Source organism: Leguminivora glycinivorella, chromosome 4, assembly GCF_023078275.1.
Source record: "Leguminivora glycinivorella isolate SPB_JAAS2020 chromosome 4, LegGlyc_1.1, whole genome shotgun sequence".
Lineage (NCBI taxonomy): Eukaryota > Metazoa > Arthropoda > Insecta > Lepidoptera > Tortricidae > Leguminivora > Leguminivora glycinivorella.
This window is the reverse complement of record NC_062974.1, coordinates 642482-664420: the sequence shown is the minus strand read 5'-3', so window position 1 is coordinate 664420 and position 21939 is coordinate 642482. Positions and strand designations below refer to the sequence as shown.

At 39.2% G+C, this 21939-nt stretch overlaps 2 protein-coding genes across 2 annotated transcripts in view; both read left to right on the top strand.

Annotated features, from left to right (window-relative positions):
• The window catches only part of LOC125225883 (ADP-ribosylation factor 6), a 125809-nt gene that overhangs the window by 79071 nt on the left and 24799 nt on the right, over positions 1–21939 (top strand). Inside the window, exons 3-4 of the mRNA XM_048129764.1 lie at positions 16059–16166; positions 21042–21197. Of these exons, the coding sequence (XP_047985721.1) occupies positions 16085–16166; positions 21042–21197 (238 nt within the window). The 5' untranslated portion in view covers positions 16059–16084. The remainder of the gene's footprint in view (positions 1–16058; positions 16167–21041; positions 21198–21939) is intronic.
• Positions 2652–5841, top strand: LOC125225139. Its single transcript, XM_048128712.1, has 3 exons — positions 2652–2877; positions 3585–3769; positions 5569–5841. Exons 1-3 carry the CDS (start codon positions 2652–2654, stop codon positions 5839–5841), a joined length of 684 nt encoding a protein of 227 aa, XP_047984669.1.

Genomic DNA, 21939 nt, shown 5'->3' with positions numbered 1-21939 from the left:
TACAGTATGGCCACTCGCGCTCCCCGCTGAAAGTGCCGCCCACCCCCTCTCAGTAACCGCAAACGCGAACAGTCAAGCTGTCATATATCACTCATACAAACATGGTACGCGTTCACCTACACGAGCTTAGAATGTGTGCTAGGAACGCGCCTCTTTCAAATATATTTGATCGCCAGTGTCCAAAATGTGCCATCGCTCCATCAGTGAAGCAGTAGAACGACTCAAATACGGCTTTTGAGTACTGAATGAGTTAATAAATGAATGGAACACTGCCTGATTAACTATTCCACGTTTCATTCCAAAACATAGTGAGATACATTAAAGATTCTTACTACTAACATCTAACAGATCATTATTAGACCTTTTGGTTTTATATAAAGGTTTACAATTTATCAGGTAATTAAGTAAAAGATCGATGTCAAATATCGGATACGTTTGCGGGTATAAAACAGGGCTTTTACGGCGTGACGCAGGGCCGTAAAAAGGTGGAACGAGGCACTGGCGCCTTGAATTAGGTCGAGGGTTGACATGTAATAATGAAACCAGAGTATTCTGATTTATACCATAGTTAAACGTTTGTACACGAGTCTTCTAAATTTATAATGCAGTGTTTAAAACGTTTAGTAGTTTTGCCTTATTTTATTAATACATATTATCCGTGCTGGTCCGGAAACACAGCAGGCGACAGTTCATTCCATAGTTACGCTACAATATGCTAACAGGCTTCGTTTAACTTATATCCTCGTATTTGACATCAATTTTAGATTAATTATTTAATAACAAGATTCACATTTCTGACATTAATCAAAATCTACTCCTTTAATTTCCACCCAAGAAATCAATCTTCCAGCCTAAAGCAATCTGGAGGTATAATATGGTCGGCTGTCTATCATTTGTCACCATATCTGTCACGTTCTAACAAGTATGTAAGTGGGAAAGTGACGCATGATATGACAAGTGACGAAAACACGACCTGATACGGCCACCGGACTGCCAACTTTCTTGAGCTAACCAATGGAAACGATTCCATGTAATGCAGTTTTCCACTTGATGGTCTTCTGTCTATATTTAGACGAGTGCAGTATCTGGGGCGTCGATGACAAGTAGGTACTCCAGTCAACTAGATGATGGGAAACTGACAATACTCTTAAGAGCAATTCCCGAAAAGTTTGTACATTTGGATCACGTCTCCGATTTTGTTAAAAATTGGTAAGCTGATAGAGTCCATGATGCTGAGCAAAATCCGCTAGGTTTATCAAAATGTCCTATGTAGTTTGTATGAAACCTTCCTTTTTTGTTACCAGATTTCTATACATTTTCGGTAACAAAAAAGGAAAGTTTCATACAATCAACCTAGGACATTTTGGGAAACCTAGTGGATCTTGCTCAGCATCATGGACTCTATCAGCCTACCAATTTTTATCCAAATCGGAGACGTGATCCAAATGTACAAACTTAACGGGAATTGCTCTTAAAACGTTTAGTAGTTTTGCCTTATTTTATTAATATTAAACTTCTGTGATTCGCCCTTCGTGATTACACTATACTTTACATGTAGTAGCACGCGAATGTGCTGCCATCGTACACAATTTTAGAGTAACATTTTTAACAAAAAAATATCTCGCCTAAATTGGGGGTATTTCATACACGTTTTGTGTGGCGGCCATCGTGCACGTACTTTTCCTTTGTTAGTGAAATAATTGTGTTTTTACTAAGTTTAGTGTAGTGTTTTGTGTTTGCGGATAAAATGGGAAAACGCAAACATCGTGAGGAAGATGAGGAAGATTACTTGGAAAGAAAAATCCGAAGTCTCGAGAGGAAAAGATTGAAGATTCGTCGCAGGCGCCGTCATCGTAGTTATAGCCCTAGTACTTACGTCCTCATATACAGAGTGTATACAGATAATGAATATGAGTATGCGGACCAAGATATCGGTGAGCCCGATCCCTTGCTAGAGGATTCGCAATATGAAGGTAAGATTTTCAGTTATCTTCGTCTAATCATTTGATAGAATGTGTCCTATGTACATGCCAGCTTTGTTTTATTAAATAGATACATTGTGCAATGAGTATAGTCTGTAAGGCTATTACCGACCCTAATTTATACCTTCAGTTCAATCCGAGAGGTTGAGCGCTGTGTAAAAGGGAAGCACATATATTCCTAGAGCATCAGTCCGTGAGGCTATGCCGGAATACTATAGGTAAAATACCTGGTTGCGGCAAATTGTCAATGCTATCAGTCTAGACTACAGTCCGCGAGATTGTAGCACGACTGCCTATGTCTAAGAACATTAATTACGTTAATTACAACGGCTTATATGTGTACTATACGTAGGTATATAGATATGTAGATACGTATGTAGATACGTACGTAGTTATAGTATAACATCCAACATCGAGGAAGTAGGCGGTAGAAACACTACCTATTACCCTACCAAATGGGCAATTCACAAAGATCACCGAGCCGCTTATGATGTCTGACCAGTATAAGCGTTGGTCTCTGATTGAAAACATTATGTCTAGAGATAAGGGTCAAAGATAATGGACACTTATTTTTTGTTGCTGAAATTAGAGCAGCATTGTGAAGGGTATTTGACCGTATTGTTACAGAATCCCCATTGACCAACAATACTGTATACGACTTAACCGATGATGAGGTCGGTGCTTCAACGTCGGGTGCGCTGCCTGCTGCTGGCGGGCTGCGATCGGTGGTCATACAGAATAGAAGCGCCGCCGGGCCCCGCGCGGTGGACGCGCCGGCCCCCGCGCCCCTCCCGCACCCGCCGCCGCCGCCGCGCCGGCGTGCGCGCCCGCGGCCGCGACCACCACGCCGGCTGCGCCCGCTCCCGCGCCTACATCGGCAGCTACCACCACACAGGTGACCGGTGAACAAATTGGTTTACAAGAATCTACGCCGATTGTGACCGCGCTTGATCCCGGTTTATTATGTTTGTTGGGCGATGAGCCCGTAAAAGAAGAAACATTTGGTCCTTGCATTCACGACGATATCTCGACGAGATGGTCCGACATTCTAGTTAATGGTATGAAGGACGATATTAAGAATGATATTTTAAAACGTTACGAAATACCAGAAAATTTAAAATTAGCGCAAGCTCCTATACTCAATCCCGAGATTAAGGTGGCGTGTAATGATAATGTTTTAAAACGGGATAATATTCTAAGTGACAAACAAAAGTTGCTCTCGACTATTATAACAGGAGTTGCCAATACATTGTCGAATATCTTGACAACAGATTCAACTTTAGACAACAACAAACAGGGGATCATAAAGTCACTGAGCGATACAGGTAGACTATTATGTCACTTAAATTTTTCAGAGACTCAGAGCAGGCGTAATTTCTTGGTGCCTAGTTTAAATAAGGAGATCAAGGATAATATTAAGGACTTAAAGCGCGATAGTTTGCTTTTTGGTAAAGAATTACAAGAAAGTCTGAAGTCAATAAAAGCAATGACTAAAACCGGAGCAGAATTGAGACCGACTGTCACAAAGCCTAAATGGACGCCCAAGCACCAACAGGCAGGAGCAGGACCGTCGACATCGAGGGCTTTAAACTGGAGGGGCAGCCGTCGTCGGCGTCGCGGCCGCCGCCTCGCCAGAGTCGCCAGACGCCAGCGAGGACGAGCTACACGCGTGGCGGGCGCAGACCGCCGCCGCCGTCCCGCCGCGCGAGCGACCGCCGAGCGCCGCCGCCGCGGCCGCACACCCGGACCTCGCGCCGCTAGCATCGGATGCTGATACACAACCTCAGGCTGGTAGACTTCAATTTTTTTATAAAGTATGGTTAGGCATTACCAAGGATCCCACCGTATTGTCTTGGGTCCGTGGTGTGCGTATTCCAATATCGGATTGTATATCTCAATCGAATATTCCTGTTAACAAACCCGAGTCGGTTGCACACGAGACGAGTATGAACGAGGAAGTCAAAAAACTTATTAGTGCTGGTGCCATACAAGAATGTGATCCGTGTCAGGATCAATTCTTGTCCAGTATTTTTCTTATTAAAAAGAGTAATGGAAAAAATAGATTCATTCTAAATTTAAAATCATTGAATAAGTTTATATGTACCCCGCACTTCAAACTCGAAGATTATAGGACAGCAATGAGACTTTTATCAAAAAACGCTTACATGTGTTCAATAGATTTGAAAGACGCCTATTTTGCGATAAATATTGATCCTGATTACAGAAAATATTTACGATTTCTTTGGAAAAACAAAACATACGAATTCTTGGTATGTCCATTCGGCCTAAATATTGCTCCGTACATATTCACGAAGTTAATGCGTCCTGTTGTGCAGTTTTTGCGCAATCAAGGTTTTTTATCAGTCGTTTACTTAGACGACTTGTTACTCTTCGGTGACACGTATTCTAACTGCTTACATAACTTTAATGTAACGAAAGACTTGTTAGAATAATTAGGATTTACAATAAATGTTGATAAATCAATAGGTACACCAAGTCGAATGGCAAATTTTCTTGGGTTTAGTTTCAATTCTGCAAATTTGACAATTAATATTCCATGCGAAAAACGAGAGAGGATTAAAGACGAACTTTTATACTTTAAATCCATTCGAAGATGTAAACTTCGTAATTTCGCACATTTGATAGGATTATTAGTTTCTGTTTGTCCGGCAGTACCATACGGCTGGTTGTATACTAAGAGATTGGAAAGAATCAAATTTCTTTATTTAAGTAAAAATGATGACTATGATCAATACATTAGCATTCCGGGTAGCTTAGATGATGATCTAGATTGGTGGATATATAATATAGAAACATGTAGTAATCCGATCAAGACAGGAAATTATCAATTAGAGATATTTTCTGATGCGTCGCTAACAGGCTGGGGAGCAAGTTGCTCAGATATGACAGCCAGTGGTCAGTGGTCCAGTCATGAGCTTGGGCAACACATTAATTGTCTAGAGTTAACTGCCGCGTTTTTTGGTTTAAAAATATTTGCTAAAGATTACAAAAATTGTGAGATTTTGCTAAGGATAGACAATACCACTGCGATTTCATATATCAATCACATGGGTGGTGTTCGATTCCCACATCTGAGTGAAGTAAGCCGACAGATATGGCAATGGTGCGAGGAACGCGATTTACATATATTTGCTTCGTACGTTCGTTCAGAAAACAACGATATAGCAGATGCAGAATCACGCCGGAAACATGCAGACATTGAGTGGGAGCTAGCCGACAGTGCCTTTCGGAAAATTTGTAATTTTTTAAACAAAAGTCCAGAGATTGACCTCTTTGCGAGTCGAATAAACAAAAAATGTACTAGATTTGTTTCGTGGCATCGTGATCCTGACGCGTACAATATCGACGCGTTTACCATATCTTGGTCGTCGTATTTCTTTTACGCCTTTCCACCATTTTGTCTAATACTTAGGATGTTGCAAAAGATAATAACAGATAAAGCGGAGGGCATTGTTGTTGTGCCACTATGGCCTACACAACCCTGGTTTCCTCTTTTTGAGAGATTATTGATTTCTGAACGAATAGAACTCCCACCTAAACCAAATTTATTGTCCTCCCCTTACAGTGTCGAACACAAGCTGCACAGGAGCCTTACCCTGGTTGCCGGAGTGTTGTCCGGGCGGCGTTCATGAGGCAAGGCACTCCTGCAGAAGCGGCAGACATCATGCTAGCGTCACTTACAGAAACCACACTTAAGCAATATAATTGTTATTTAAAGAAATGGTATATATTTTGTAAGGAAAAATGTTATGATATTTTTGATGTCGGCGTAGCAGAAGTATTAGATTATTTCACATTACTTTTTAATCAAGGTTGTCAATTTGGATCAATTAATTAATTAATGCGAAAGCAGTTTTGTCATTAATATTGAATAATAATGTTATAAATAATCCAACTGTGAAACGTTTTATGACGGGAGTATACAAACTGCGGTCTCCAAATCCACGATATGATTTTACTTGGGACCCTTCAATCGTTCTTAATCATTTAAGTTGTTGGTATCCAAATGAAAGCCTTTCTTACGAGCATCTTTCTAGGAAGTTAATAACTATTTTGGCATTAGTTACGGCACACCGTGTGCAAACCTTATCGTTAATCAAGCTAAGTAATATTCATAAATGTAATAAGAAATATATTATTAACATTACAGATAAGATTAAGACATCCGCAGTTAATCGCATTCAGCCAAAACTGATTCTGCCTTATTTCGATGAAAATCAGTCAATTTGTCCTGCAAGGACTTTAGAACGTTATTTGGTTGTCTCATCTACCAATCGCCCAAGCGATTGTGATTTTCTTTTTACAAGTTTTAAAAAACCATTTAGAAAAGTGTGTTCACAGACCTTGAGTCGATGGATCAAAACCACTTTGCTCGAGAGTGGTATTGATACATCGATCTTCAAATCGCATAGTACGAGACACGCAAGTACGTCAGCAGCCAACCGGCTCGGGGTTAATATAGAACTGATTAAGAAGACCGCCGGTTGGTCAGATAATTCCTTGACGTTCGCTAGGTTCTATAATAGAGATGTTCTGGCGGACTCGTCCGAAGTATTTGCTCGTACAATATTACATGGTAATAATAATTGAAGTGTCTGTTGATTACAGTTAAACTGACGTAAACGTTTGTTTTATTTATATTTATCAAACATACATGTTTCATTTAATCAGCTATTTCGTGTAACTCTAAACATCTACATGTAAAGTATAGTGTAATCACGAAGGGCGAATCACAGAAGTTTAATAGATAATCAAACGAACTTACCTGTAAGTGATGTTCGATGACTATTAAACGATGTGATTCGCCCGAGTGATTACAACCCTCCCTGACCCGAACTGGTCAAGCTCCAGATTCTACCCAATTGGTCACGAAATAGCACACGTATTTGATGGCCTTTTTTATAAGAAACGTGTATGAAATACCCCCAATTTAGGCGAGATATTTTTTTGTTAAAAATGTTACTCTAAAATTGTGTACGATGGCAGCACATTCGCGTGCTACTACATGTAAAGTATAGTGTAATCACTCGGGCGAATCACATCGTTTAATAGTCATCGAACATCACTTACAGGTAAGTTCGTTTGATTATCTATTATCCGTGCTGGTCCGGAAACACAGTAGGCGACAGTTCATTCCATAGTTTCGCTACAATATGCTAACAGGCTTCGTTTAACTTATATCCTCGTATTTGACATCAATTTTAGATTAATTATTTAATAACAAGATTCACATTTCAGACATTAATCAAAATCTACTCCTTTAATTTCCACCCAAGAAATCAATCTTCCAGCCTAAAGCAATCTGGAGGTATAATATGGTCGGCTGTCTATCATTTGTCACCATGTCTGTCACGTTCTAACAAGTATGTAAGTGCGAAAGTGACGCATGATATGACAAGTGACGAAAACACGACCTGATACGGCTACCGGACTGCCAACTTTCTTGAGCTAACCAATGGAAACGATTCCATGTAATGCCTTTCCACTTGATGGTCTTCTGTCTATATTTAGACGAGTGCAGTATCTGGGGCGTCGATGACAAGTAGGTACTCCAGTCAACTAGGTGATAGGAAACTGACAATACTCTTAAGAGCAATTCCCGAAAAGTTTGTACCACAGAACTAGATAGAAGAAACAAGTTCATCTATTTGTATAGGGGTCGAGCGTGTCAAATTTTGTACTGAAGTTGTTTCTTGCCTGTAATTTTAAATATGTCTCAGGCTCTTGATTGTTCATAATTTTTGTGTTGTTGCAATTGAATATCACGTAACGAGGCATTTTTTATGTTTTGATTGACTTCAACTTACAAAAATTGACGCCCGAAAGCTGCAAGCTGCGATTAAAGACGGACAACTCAGTGGATTTCACTGAGTTCATTTGACACGCTAAGTAGATACGTTTGCTTGATCTATGGTATATATGACATTTGTGGTTTGTACATTTGGATCACGTCTCCGATTTTGTTAAAAATTGGTAAGCTGATAGAGTCCATGATGCTGAGCAAGATCCAATAGGTTTCCCAAAATGTCCTAGGCAGTTTGTATGAAACGTTCCTTGTTACCAGATTTCAATACGTTTTCGGTAACAAAAAAAGGAAAGTTTCATACAAACAGCCTAGGACATTTTGGGAAACCTAGTGGATCTGGGGCGTCGATGACAAGTAGGTACTCCAGTCAACTAGGTGATGGGAAACTGACAATACTCTTAAGAGCAATTCCCGAAAAGTTTGTATATTTGGATCACGTCTCCGATTTTGTTAAAAATTGGTAAGCTGATAGAGTCCATGATGCTGAGCAAGATCCAATAGGTTTCCCAAAATGTCCTAGGCAGTTTGTATGAAACGTTCCTTGTTACCAGATTTCAATACGTTTTCGGTAACAAAAAAGGAAAGTTTCATACAAACAGCCTAGGACATTTTGGGAAACCTAGTGGATCTTGCTCAGCATCATGGAGTTCTATCAGCCTACCAATTTTTATCAAAATCGGAGACGTGATCCAAATGTACAAACTTTTCGGGAATTGCTGTTAATACTGACATTAAATTAGGTTTTATATCTCCTAATACTTGCCTGTTGTAAAAATGTAATTTTGCTAGACGATGTTTAGCTAAATATATTTATAAGCATATCTGCTGCATAGTAGCACAATGGCAGTAGGTACAATACGCGTGTGTGAAATTTGGCAAAAATGATGGATAATCTTTATTTTTATCTATAAAAGAAGAACAAATAAACTAAATACTCAAATTCTAAGAACAGTCAATTAAGCTAACGATTGTTTTAGTGTGGAAAACAATTAGTTTTTAAATCGTTTGCTCACACTATAACAACTATAAGATTACTAAAACTCATGAGCATTTTGCTCGTTTTCAATTCCATAAAATTTGTTACTTTCGCTGATCCCGTATCTTTCAAAATGTCCTCGATTGTTAAAAGTTGGAAATTAAAAATTAACTGATCACGTAGAGTTGTAGATGCTTAGGCAGCGTCCCCACTTAGGCGTCGCGTGTCTCGCGGCGCGTAACGGACGTCTCCGCCACGCCGCCTGAATGTAATTCAAAAAACGTCTCCTCAGTACATTTTGTATAGGAAGGACGTAAGACATGCGTCTTATGAGTGTGGATGGTAGCTTAGGGACCGGCCACACTTAAAAGACGTATTAGATGGTCTTCACAAGCATAACAACCAGCCCCTCGTTGATCGGACTAAAGGTAGGCGTGGATCGTGGGATGTTTAGACAATGGAGCATTTCCTTATCGGTAATTATTACTGGCTATGACAATATGTTACCGCTCCGGTCGTTTGCATTTTACGTAACTATTGTAACAATAGCTAATATCGTTCTTTACCTCTTGTAGGGCAGATAATCCCGATAGTACGCCTTTGTACACTATAACTATACTGTATTGTATCCTAACTTATCTTATGTACAATAAAGTGTTTAAGTACATACATATTTACATACATAATCTTGAAAAACGTACGAGCATACTAATAAGATGGTTTATATTATCGATCGCTCTCTGAAATGTCACTGGGCTTAAGTATCTTTAGGTTGATACTTACAATTCATATTATAAAATTTAAGCTCCGTTGGACAATCTACTTTATATGAGGATTAGGCATATTAGAATCTTGGTCCATTTTGAATAACATCAGTTACCAATGTTACCATGTCGGTGAGATCAGATGGCAGATCAGCCAGAAAAGCACGATGTTCCTGTCTAAGCTCCGTTTGGCTAACAGCCTGTGCATGGCTAAATATCAAAAATGTGATAAATATTAACGCGCCCCTAAAAACTGTCGTGAACAAGTGTATCGAACTATTGTGCCGATTGCTGAAAGGAGTTTTGGAAAAGCTGGCCAGCTGAGAAGACCTAGAAGAAAATCAGAAAGGTAGGCGTTGGCATTTTCCTCTTTCCTTTTAAATAAGGTGCAAGCAAGTATTTTGTGTCGTAATTTACTTGATATTCAAATTTATACAGTCCACCTTTTTTCGAAGCTAAATTATTTAAAATCATATCCTTCGTGGCGCTTTGAAGGCTCGCAATTGTCATATAAATCAATTTCCCGCATAAGTATTAGGGTGTGCAAACCGGTTAACCGGTTAACCGAAAAACCGGTTAACCGAGACTTTTTGGCCTCTGTTAAAAACCGGTTTTTATAGTCTCTAACCGGTTAATAACCGAAACCGTATTTATTTCTCAAAATTTGGAAAATTAGGCATTAAAAGGTTCAAAAATACGTATTTATTTAATGTTTTGTAATACATAATAAAGATTTATTCATTACTTTTCATTGACAACATTATTATCTGTAATGATTTTATTTTAAAAATTAGTCCCGTGTCTACTCAATTATACATTTTATACAATACAGTAGAGTCCGGTTAGTATTTTCGTATGTGATAGTATGAAAGTACATCCGTTTATTACGACTCCGATTTTAACGACCAGCCGCTTTTTACGACACATTTTACACAGAATCCGTCCGTCAAGTCCGGTTGCAACGACGAGCGACAACGTTTTTAGTTTTACTAGTAAATTGAGGAAACAAAGCTACTTCCACCCGAGCACGGCCCCCTGTCTTGCCTACAACAAGTAGCAAGATTTTGAAGTATTGCTTTTAAAATTTTAACAATTTGTTCGCCTCTGGTCTAATCTTTTAAGCTAAATAGAACCCAATTTGCATTTTTCGATTGCGTATAAACTAGCTTTACTTACAAATGATGAGCAAGCACGCATACTAAAAAGGACTTTTTTAACTAAACAAGTCACAATAAAATAAGGTATTAATACTATGATAATAATACCCTGTAAATAAACCTATTGATTGAAATGTTTTAGTAATAGAGATGTAGATATTACTTTTAATAAAAAGAAATGAAATTCGTTTTGATAAGTATGTTGTGAAAGCGCTAACATATTTTTTGGTTATATTTGGTGGTTATTAACATTCCTTTACATCCATCTCTCTTGAAAATAATTAGATTTACAGGCATTAGTTATTTGTTTTACAAGGGGGCAAAGTAGTTGTTTAACCGCACGTGGCAATATTGATACCCCAGCAAGCGAAATATTCCAACCGCGAGCGTAGCGAGTGGTTCAAAAAGTGGAATCTTGAGCGTCGCGAGGGTTTCAAGGCACGAAGGTTAAACAAACTTTGCCACCGAGTGAAACACAAACTTTTTCACCACACCAACACGAACAAAATACTGACTATAAAACATGAAACTAAATCAAATCCATCGAATAATTCAACATTTAGGTATGATTCAAAATCATCATTCATAAGTAAAGTCTACCAGCCAGCTTAAGACATGAAGTAAAAATTTGTATTAAATTACTTTGCACTCTTGTGGATAAAATGCAATTTTGCTATCTATTTTCGAATAGCAAAGAAAGCCTTCATCAGTTGGGGTGGTGAAAAATTAATTATTATAATTATGACTAACCCCGAAATGCTCATTTTCGTATTCGTGCTACAATATTACGCCCTTGTTATTTGCTAATGATAATGTAATTGGTCCCAACGTTCAAATAAATGTATTTCTGGCTAAAGAAAAACACACAAAACATCGTCCCTTTGAAGCAAATATCGTAATATTATCCTTATTTTATCATTTCTAAGATCACAAGTATCCCAAGATACTCAAGCGGGCCGTGTCAATTGCCTTACGTCGATAAATTATACAAATAAGTTCGAAAACGTCCTATGTTACACAAGTTTCGTATCAACATACGACATTTTGTGTTCAAACGGTAGCATATTGGGCCAAGGTTAAGATATATGTTAACAACTCCTAATATGAACACTTGCCATAAGTGATCTATTGGGGATAACGTGTTCTAGGCTGTGAATTGAAATGTGTGTATGATAAGTAATTTGGGACTTGTGGGTGTTTCACACCTAGGTGTGAAATGAGACCATAATATTTATGTTAACTGTATTTTGTCCTACTCATCGAGGCCAGTCTCGCGTTTATATTCTTACCAAACCAGGCGAATCGACATATAAATATACATATTACTAATTAGTCTTGTTAAGTTGAGAAGACACTTTAAGACCGTGTAGTTTTCTTACCTTATCTTCTTTTATTTGCGTCTTTGATCTCCAATTGACCAATACGATTACGGCTCTTGACTCTTGACGTCGGGACTGGAAGCCTTTGTGAAGTCCTGTGTTAAATTGTCTCTTCTAGCAATAAAATTCTAAAACAAACACATCTAAAGACAAACGATTATCACATACTGACAACCTATTTTTGAATAATGCTATGAGATTCTACGAAGCGTCCAGCATGACCCTGTTACCAGGGTACCCACAGCGGCCACAGCCCTCGTTATAATCGCTTACGCTGCACGCTGATATAGTTATCGCAGATCTCTATCGCTCTTACTTTATTGGCACGATACCTACGATAACGATATTTAGACTAAGCTGATGTGGTGACTAGGTATAACCTAGCCGGCCTGGCCGAAATTACAATCGTTGATGGTAGACGCCGATCGTAACGCAGTCTGTCTCTGTCGCGCCAATACGGAAGAGCTATAGATAGATAACGATATTATCGTAAGCGTTTGTGCATGTCTACATACCCAGGGCACACCTCGGACAATGGCGATCAAATATGTGAAAGAAGCGCGTTCCTTTTACGCACACAGTCTAAGCGACCATCCATGTCCTGAGACGCAGAACGGACGTCAGCGCCACGCCGCCCGAATGTAATTTAAAAAACATCTCCCGTCCCTTCGCGACCCTTGCAGTCCTTCCTATACAAAATGTACTGAGGAAACGTTGTATAAATTACATCCGGGCGGCGTGGCGCTGACGTCCGTTCCGCGTCTCAGGACATGCGTCGCCTGTGTGTGGATGGTCCCTAAGATCGTATACCATGCTTGTATCAGAGCTTGAGTCAGATAAGACAGGACGACAGGTCGCGTTTCGCATTGTCAGGCCGTAACTGTGAGGTAACTGAGAGCGTGTGGGCGGCACTTTCAGCGGGAAGCATGGGAGTGACCATACTGTACGACTAGTACTTACTGTACTCGTTATTATACTGTACCCAGGGCTTGTAATACAATATCGTAGTAGCAATAAACTGTGCCTACACGTAACAAGTTCTCAATGAGTTTTCCAGCGAGCCATCGCTGTAAACTGTTGCAATCTCATCAACTCGGCACGTGATGCAAATTAACCTGCACTTTCCGCCCATGCGCATCCGATATTGGTTTCGCAATAACATGAACTACTACATGCGAATATTGAAAATGAAAGGTGTCGTCTATATTACTCAATATTTGCAATAGCGCATATGGGACCATCCCCACTCAGGCGACGCATGTCCTGAGACGCGGAACGGACGTAATTTAAAAAACGTCTCCTCAGTACAGTGTATAGTAAGGACGCGCAAGGGACGTCGCTGGGCGCCCCCAGGCACGCACCCACGTTTTTAATAAAATAATTTGATTTGTGCCCTACATCTACAATCCATTTTTTTGTCTGACTCTCTATGGGACCATACCCACTCGGGCGATGCATGTCCGGATGGTAGATGTTGTGCTGTTGTATTCCCAGGCACCCCAGAGGTGCGCTGGGCCTTCACGAGCTCGCGCCACGCCTTCCTATCTTCAGCGACCCTCGTGGCCTCGCTCCAGCTCAACCGGGCCGCTCGTAGTCGTAGCTCATTCTCGATGGACCGCTTCTGTGAGTGAACATCGCCAGGGGCCATGGCTTGCAATCTGCGGTTTCCAGCCGAAGAAGTTACTAGTTTATTGACATATCCACTAAACAATAATTTATTAATAATCCTTGTACTATCATATCAATTTCATTCTCAAAATATTATATTCGAATTGTAATTTTATTTAAATGTAACCTACATAATATATGTTATTGTAATATTGACTCTTAATTTTATAGATGTTACAAATATGTTTTGAATTGATGATATGAAATAATTTATTCCCTGGTGTTGACATGTAATATTTTAAGAATATTATGAATAAATGAGTATGAGTAATTGGGCCCGTTCATTCCATAATTTTGCCTCGTGAATAAGGAAGTTAATTACGCTTTATTTTCATGAGGAGGCAAAGGCCTTCGCAAACGTTTGCCGGCTCTAATTCAACCTAATTGATGAGAATGATGAGGGCATCGATTTCTGCCCAGATTAATTCGATGTCTGAATCGGTCGTCTGTCGGGGTCCTGAGCGAGTGAAGGACAATATCATACACACTGAACAAGTGCACATTTAAAAGCTTTAAAGTAAAAAAAAAAAACTTACTATCAGTCTGTCGGACGGTAAATGGCTGTCTGTTAAAAGTAAATAATGATAGTGTCAACTACCTGGCAGACCGCGATAGCTCAAGTTTTAAATTAGTTAGAGAAATGTATTAAATGTATAAACGTATGTCGATTTAGGTCAATTTAGACGTCATTCGGTTATGAATGTGCTTATTTGTTTCCAGAATATTCAATGCGAAACCCATTACTGTATGCAATATTTTGACTCCTTCATGACGTCATAACTGTATGCGAATCATTTTAATCGTTTAATATTAAATACTAGTCTCCAAATAGAAACCCCTTATGAAATAGAGCAATTATTAAAGTTTCTCCGCCGTACAAACTGCAAATTAATAATTAGTTCAATTAAAGGAAGATGTCTTTCGCAACTCGATTAAGAATTTTCCGACTCAGAGAAAAGTTTTCCAAAGTTATTCAAAGACAAGAGACGTCGTATTAAATTAAACTTATACACTTTGAATAATAGACATTGTTTTTTTTTTTTTTTTTTAATAATAGACATTGTTTATTGCTTTAGTAGGATAAACAAGATGTTAGTAAATAATAATGTTATTCATAAGCCAATAATGGAGAATATGTCTTTGAATATGTCCTAGAATGTTACTTTATGTTATGTAGATAATGCTACATTTAACCGCGCGGTTTTATGCGATCAACGAAATGTAAAGGAAATGACTCCAATGACATAACAGCGCGTAAGCTCATTTCAGTTTTCATACATTTCTTGATATGCTATCAACGCTGCGTCTATCGCATAAATATACGGCGCGCTTTACAATTAAATTCTGTAACTAAACCAGCAGAAACGAAACATGTGTTTTTTTTTTTTTTTTTTTTTTTTCAAATTACTCTCAGAATTCACCTCTAAGAGACATTGTATCTTATTCATAACTACCATCGATGGTATTAGAAAGCACCTAGAAAATAAGTGGAAAGCGGCAGATCGATGAAGCCGGGACCAAGTTTAATGAGATAAGTTGGAATTAGTCGCCGGTTAATGTACCTAATGATTGCCTAGACTTCACAGACATTCTTAATAGAATACGGAAAAAGTAGGCTTCTGGCAACGTAGTATTAATTGCTGATTAGCTTTTGCCAGATCTAAACCAATTAATAATCTTTATTCAGAAACTTCTTATATTGCACAGTTAAACTGGTATGAACTATCGATAAAACCTAAGTGTTGTTTCTGGACTAATACAACCTGTAAAAACCGGCCAAGAGCGTGTCGGGCCACGCTCAGTGTAGGGTTCCGTAGTTTTCCGTATTTTTCTCAAAACCTACTGAACCTATCAACTTCAAAACAATTTTCCTAGAAAGTCTTTATAAAGTTCTACTTGTGTGATTTTTTTTTTCATATTTTTTAAACATATATGGTTCAAAAATTAGAAGGGGGGGGGGCACACTTTTTTCCTTTAGGAGCGATTATTTCCGAAAATGTTAATATTATTAAAAAACGATTTTAGTAAACCCTAATTCATTTTTAAATACCTATCCAACAATATATCACACGTTGGGGTTGGAATGAAAAAAAAAATCAGGCCCCGAAATGTGACTCAGTAGTTGCCACATGCAAAACGGTTTACATACATGGTGATGGCGCGCTAGCGCCCCTATCAATTTCTACTCTTTTTTGCCAGAATTTATTTTCCAAACATCCAACACCAGCCAACCTTTTGTAAATAAACAATATAAACATGTTCGCTTACTAATATATTAACGTTCTTTTTTTTCATCCTATTCCAGTTGAGCGGCTGAGGAGTTAACACAAGATGGGGAAGCTACTATCGAAGATCTTCGGCAACAAGGAGATGAGGATACTCATGCTGGGCCTCGACGCAGCTGGAAAGACTAGTATCCTTTACAAAAACTAACAACCATATCGTAAAACTAAAGTTAAACGATGTACCTAAATGTAGCTCAAAAGCTTTTAAGCAACATGGATCAAAATGTACCTACTCATAGTTTAGTCGCAGATGTTATCTTCAATCGTCTTGTCATAAATTATAGGAAAAATCGATACAAAAATCTGCATTGGTTATAAATTAAGGTTATGGTTATGTACATAAATTCGTTTAGGCGCGGGTTTTATTGTCAATCGTCTAGTCAAACATTAAAGGAAAAATTGGAACTAAAATCTGCATAGGTTTATATTAGGAATCACAGAACTAGATTTAGATAGAAGAAACAAGTTCATTTATTTGTATAGGGGACGAGCGTGTCACATTTTGTACTGAAGTTGTTACTTGCCTGTGATTTTAAATACGTCTCAGGTCCTTGAATGTTCATAATTTTTGTCTTGTTGCAATTAAATATCACGTAACGAGGCATTTTTAATGTTTTTGTTAACTTCAACTTACAAAAATTGACGCCCGAAAGCTGCAAACTCAGTGGATTTTACTGAGTTCATATGACACGCTAAGTAGATAGATACGTTTGCTTCATCTATGGTATGACATCTGTGTTAGGAATCGTATTCGTATATCTACAATCTACAAACTAACAGCATCCTGGCAAACTAGTATCTGGGTTATGGCCACGCTTTTATATTATAGTGCGCTTATTTTTATGACTTAACTTGACAGAACAGCGATGAAAAACAGCGGCTATAACAAGACTAAGCTTTTCGTACAAAATGGTCTCCTGGAAACAGTTCTACTTTTGCTCGGTTAACTGTTATATTATAATGGTTACAATAACATAATTAAACCCATATTCGAACCTTAGTGTATCTGTAAATATAATCTGGTTCATTGACTGAAATCAACTCAACTAGGCACTTGACTTAAGACGTGAATAATTGAAATCTTGTTCCGGAGTTTCAGAGCTCACGCTTGACGTCTTAGTTAATAACTCGACTACTTTACTTTAAGCACTGAAGACGCTCTATCCTTTAATCGCTAGAAAGCTTAATGCCAGCGGGCATGCATTCATACAGCTTAGCTAACGCTGGCAGCATAAACATTATTGAGGACTTGTAACTCCCAGGATTGTCTAATTATTAAAACTCAAGTTCGTCCTTATACATACGTACAGTCGCCATCAGGTATATCGGAGCGGTCAAGGCGCTCATAAACATCTGAACACTATTGTCAAGAATGTCCAGGCGATAATGGGCATTGCATTTCAGGTATGGGCGCCCTGGCCGGTCAGATATGTGACGGACGTTATAAGGTGATGGTGACTATACAACGCACCTACCACGCGATTCTCGTAAGATCGACTTATCGACTATGAAAGTAGAATTCGAATAGGTGTTCTAAGTGACAATCGCACTACCAATTAGGACAGGATCGCGTACAAGTCTCGTTGGATTCGGATTCGGACTATCCTTTTGCTATGCGGTGTACTGTAAATATCTTCTGGTGTTTTCGGTGTCCAAGAATGGCTGTTATCGGCTACCATCAGGCGACTTGACACTTGACTGCTCGTTTACGTCCAAGCACACAAAAAAAATCACTGACGTTCGGTTCGTGATTTGAACAATAGACCACTTCTGGGTTTCTCAAGAGAATGACCCATCTTATTTACAACCTGTAGCTAGTAAAGATGTTTAGGACCGAAGTAGGCTTTATTGCTTCATCTTATTTAAGAAATCAACAGAAAAGTTTTAACTTCTCATCATTTTAAAGGGTTTGGCTAACTGTTTTCTTATCTTTACGTTCATATCTCCAGGCTTATTTATCTTTCGCTTTGGAAGGTTTTGAAAATAAATAAAATTATATAAGTGCCTTAAAATGTTGACCCTAATTCCCTTTGAAAAGATTCCTATTTATTTCCATTCAGCGCTTGAAAGCGATCCTTGAATCGTCTTAACATTTCAACATGCCCCTTTCCATAATAAATTGTTTTATCGGTTGTATCGTAATCCTTTTCTTTACACATTCGCTCGGTAGCGTGTTGAACTGACCGAGTTTTACGACGAGGTGGGCTAAAACCTTATCTCTTATAACCTAAGAATTCCGCTTTCAACCTGCCTTTTACATTGTTTAGTTTCTAGTTGTATTTGTAAAAAGATCTTACGATCGAGTAAACCTTGGTACGCGCCAAATAAATAAATAATGTTTTGATAGCAGCGCTATCGCTAGTTACAATGTTCTTATGCTAAGTATATTTTAAAAAGTTACGAAACTTAGTGACCGGCCACACCAGAGCGTCGCGTGTCTCGGGGCGCGAAACGGGCGTCCGCGCCACGCCGCTTCAGTGTAATTCAAAAAACGTCTCCTCAGTACATTTTGTATAGGAAAGACGTAAGACGCGCCCCAGGTGGCGTGGCGGCGGCGGGGCGCGCGCCGCGCCGCTTGGCGGCGCGCCTTACGTCCTTCCTATACAAAATGTACTGAGGAGACGCTTTTTGAATTACACTCAGGTGGCGTGGCGCGGACGCCCTTTGCGCGCCCCGAGACACGCGACGTATAAGTGGGAACGCTGCCTTACAAACCAAAAACGCCAGTACACTGGGAGTTTTCTAGAATTTGGATTGACGTTCCATAACAACCGCCTGTCGCTTTTTCAAAATAAGTTTACCTTTGGCCCTAAAGTTGGGGCTATACTAGGAGAAAGTCATAATCTATCTTGTCATAACATCACGAATCTTTGTCACTTATTCTAGGGCAAGTCGATGTGTGTCAAATATCCAATGTTTTAGTGAATACGCTCTTTGCGCCCGACCCGAACCTTACGCAGAATATACAAATAAGCAGTGACTCGTTCTATGGGCTATGTTTATTTTATTCATTTTGCTTCGTAAACCGTGCGTGATTCGAATGAAGTAAAGAGCTTACACATATTTTGGTAGAATACGAATAGAAGACGATTATATGGCTAGAAGTCTAAAGCGAAATGTCTTGAGTAGCCGTAAATAAGTACGAAGTAGGTATAATGTAGAAATGCTTCTTTATTTGGCCGCTTGCCTGCGTTTCCTGGCCCGGTAGCGTTTTGCATTATACATTCGTTTACGTTTCGGAACTCGAGATATATTACTTTAACTGCAAGCTTTAGCTACAAATTAATTCTAAAATATTTATGGCCAGAAGTCTAGTTTAATTAATGGTTACGGTTTTAATGTAAACGCCGTTATAGATTAAGTAATGCGAAAATTTCCGTAGTACCAATTACATAAACCCTACAATTTTGCATTATCCTTTAAACGCGCTGAAGTCGTTGTTATTTGTGCTTATAGCACCAAGAACAACTATAGGTAAGGCAGTCGCAGTCACAGTTACTTTGACACCAATTAATGTTTACATTAGGGCCATAATATTAAAGGAGTACTTTTAGGTATTTAAGTATGTTTGAACAGTTTATTAAAAAGTACCACTGCCGCAATAATGAACAGGAGTAGTGTTCAACACATAATTTTCATTTGTACATTAAAATCGCTTAAATCAGCAATTTAAACTTAAAATTCCATTGCACTTCCCGATACTCTGCTCTGACCCATTTCCCCGACTAATTATCCCAGTGATACAGAGTGATTTGCACGCGATGGTACCGGGTCATTTTACGCTCAGTTGACTGCTACTGCAACTGCACTTTCGTGCACGTATGTGTGTGCTACGATGGTTAGTCATTTGTTTGTGTTGCCCATGTGGTGCTTCGCCTAGGCGCATACAATCGTTCTTGTTCCGAATAATCTGCACTATACGTACAGTCAAGTTTTACGAACAACAAAAAACAACGGGGTACGAAAGTTGCTCATAAAATTACACAGATTATTGTCTCTACGAATTAAGAGCATTTTTGGATGCCCATATTTTACATTTGACTGTACTTAGTAGTGAGTTTATTTTATACTATTTAGAGTGACATGAATCAATAATAACTATTTAAAACTGGGGTTATAGGTCATGATTTGGGTGGCACACCAAAGCTACAAGAAAAAAAACAACAAGTATTTGTTAAAAATCTACAACAAATTAATGACGGATTTTTAGTACAGTAAATGAAGAAGATATAGAAAACGTTTCTAAATGATATTAAATTCAACGTCAATTTATAGTATGCTATACCTACCTAAACTGCAAATTACAGTTATTAACTTATGTTTCCTTAAATACTTACATCGTCCTTATTTATGTACCATTGTTCCGAGTATGACAACGAATTCAAGACTTAATCATATGTCAATTATGTAATACTACTAATCAACTATTACAATAGATGTACCAACTTTTGATGCAACAGAGTTCTTATCAGCTGAAAAACATATCTAGACTTTTGTTAAAAACTTGTACCATTTAAGTACCTATTTTCAATATATATGGTGTTTTTTCCTGCACTTGTTCGCAAAGTAGGACTTACCTTGTCAGGTCGTTACTTCAAAGGGTCATATGTACTCTAAATCGTCGTAAATCGTGTCGATTTAAAACACTCCCTTCGATCGTGTTTTAATTTAATGCGACTCGTTTCGAATTTCCTCTTTTCCTCTTTTCCGCACTTGTATATTAATGTTCTATTTCCTCATGCACGATTAAAGCCTCCGCCACACATAAAGCGTTTTGATAGCGTAGCGTTAGCGGAGCGCAATGATAGCGGTGCGCCGGCGTCCGCTGGGCGCAACGCCAGCGTTCGTCCGGCGCACCGCTATCGTTGCGCTCCGCTACCGCTCCGCCTACGCTATCAAAACGCGCATGTGTGGCCGAGCTTTATCTTATTAAACTCTTATTTTACAATATGCATTAGTACCAAATATAAAATAACATATTATATCCTTAACGTGCACTTCAGCTATTTTATATAAACTAAAATTAGGTCAGTCAGTCACAACGATACCGACGGTGGGTTTCAACGTCGAAACGGTCACGTATAAGAACGTCAAATTCAACGTGTGGGACGTCGGGGGGCAGGACAAGATTCGTCCGCTGTGGAGGCATTACTATACAGGTGAGGATAAACTAGTATTTTTTACGAAAACATCACTTTTAAAGCTCTGCCACACATGCGCGTTTTGAGAGCGTAGCCGGAGCGTTAGCGGAGCGCATTGATAGCGGTGCGCCGGACGAACGCTGGCGTTGCGCACAGCGGACCGACGGGAACTAACGAGCTCGGATTGCGAGCGGAATGCGCGCGGATTGCGAGCGGAACGCCAGCGTTCCTTTGGCGCACCGCTATCATTGCGCTCTGCTAAAGCATCAAATCGCTTTATGTGTGGCGGAGGCTTTAAGATTACAATGAGTGTAAGGCCCTGAGGCCCCTGAGTGGACGCTCGAAGCGGAGCATTCGGCGAGGCGGGCTAGCTCTTGTGCACGCTATGCAGCGTCGACTCAGGACACTTGTATGAGCTTCAATTGTTTGATATGCACGCCGCACGCCCAATATAACTCTTACACTGAGCATGTTACTAGCCGGGTCCTCATAAAGCATAGTATCGTCGCGAGGCAATTTGCTCGTGCGGCAAACGACCAATATATAGATACGAGTATGCCTCGGCCGAGGCTGCATGCACATTTTATTCGGCTGATCGCCAGGCATTTGTTCTCTTCGAAATACTAATTTCAATTTCAAACATCCAATCCCTGTTTCAATTTCCGTTATACGCTCTTTGCTTGATTGTTGCGCCGTAGTGGATTAACCCCTGGAAGGCCGATGTTAAAAAAATTGCTACTGAATTGCTACGGAACCTTTG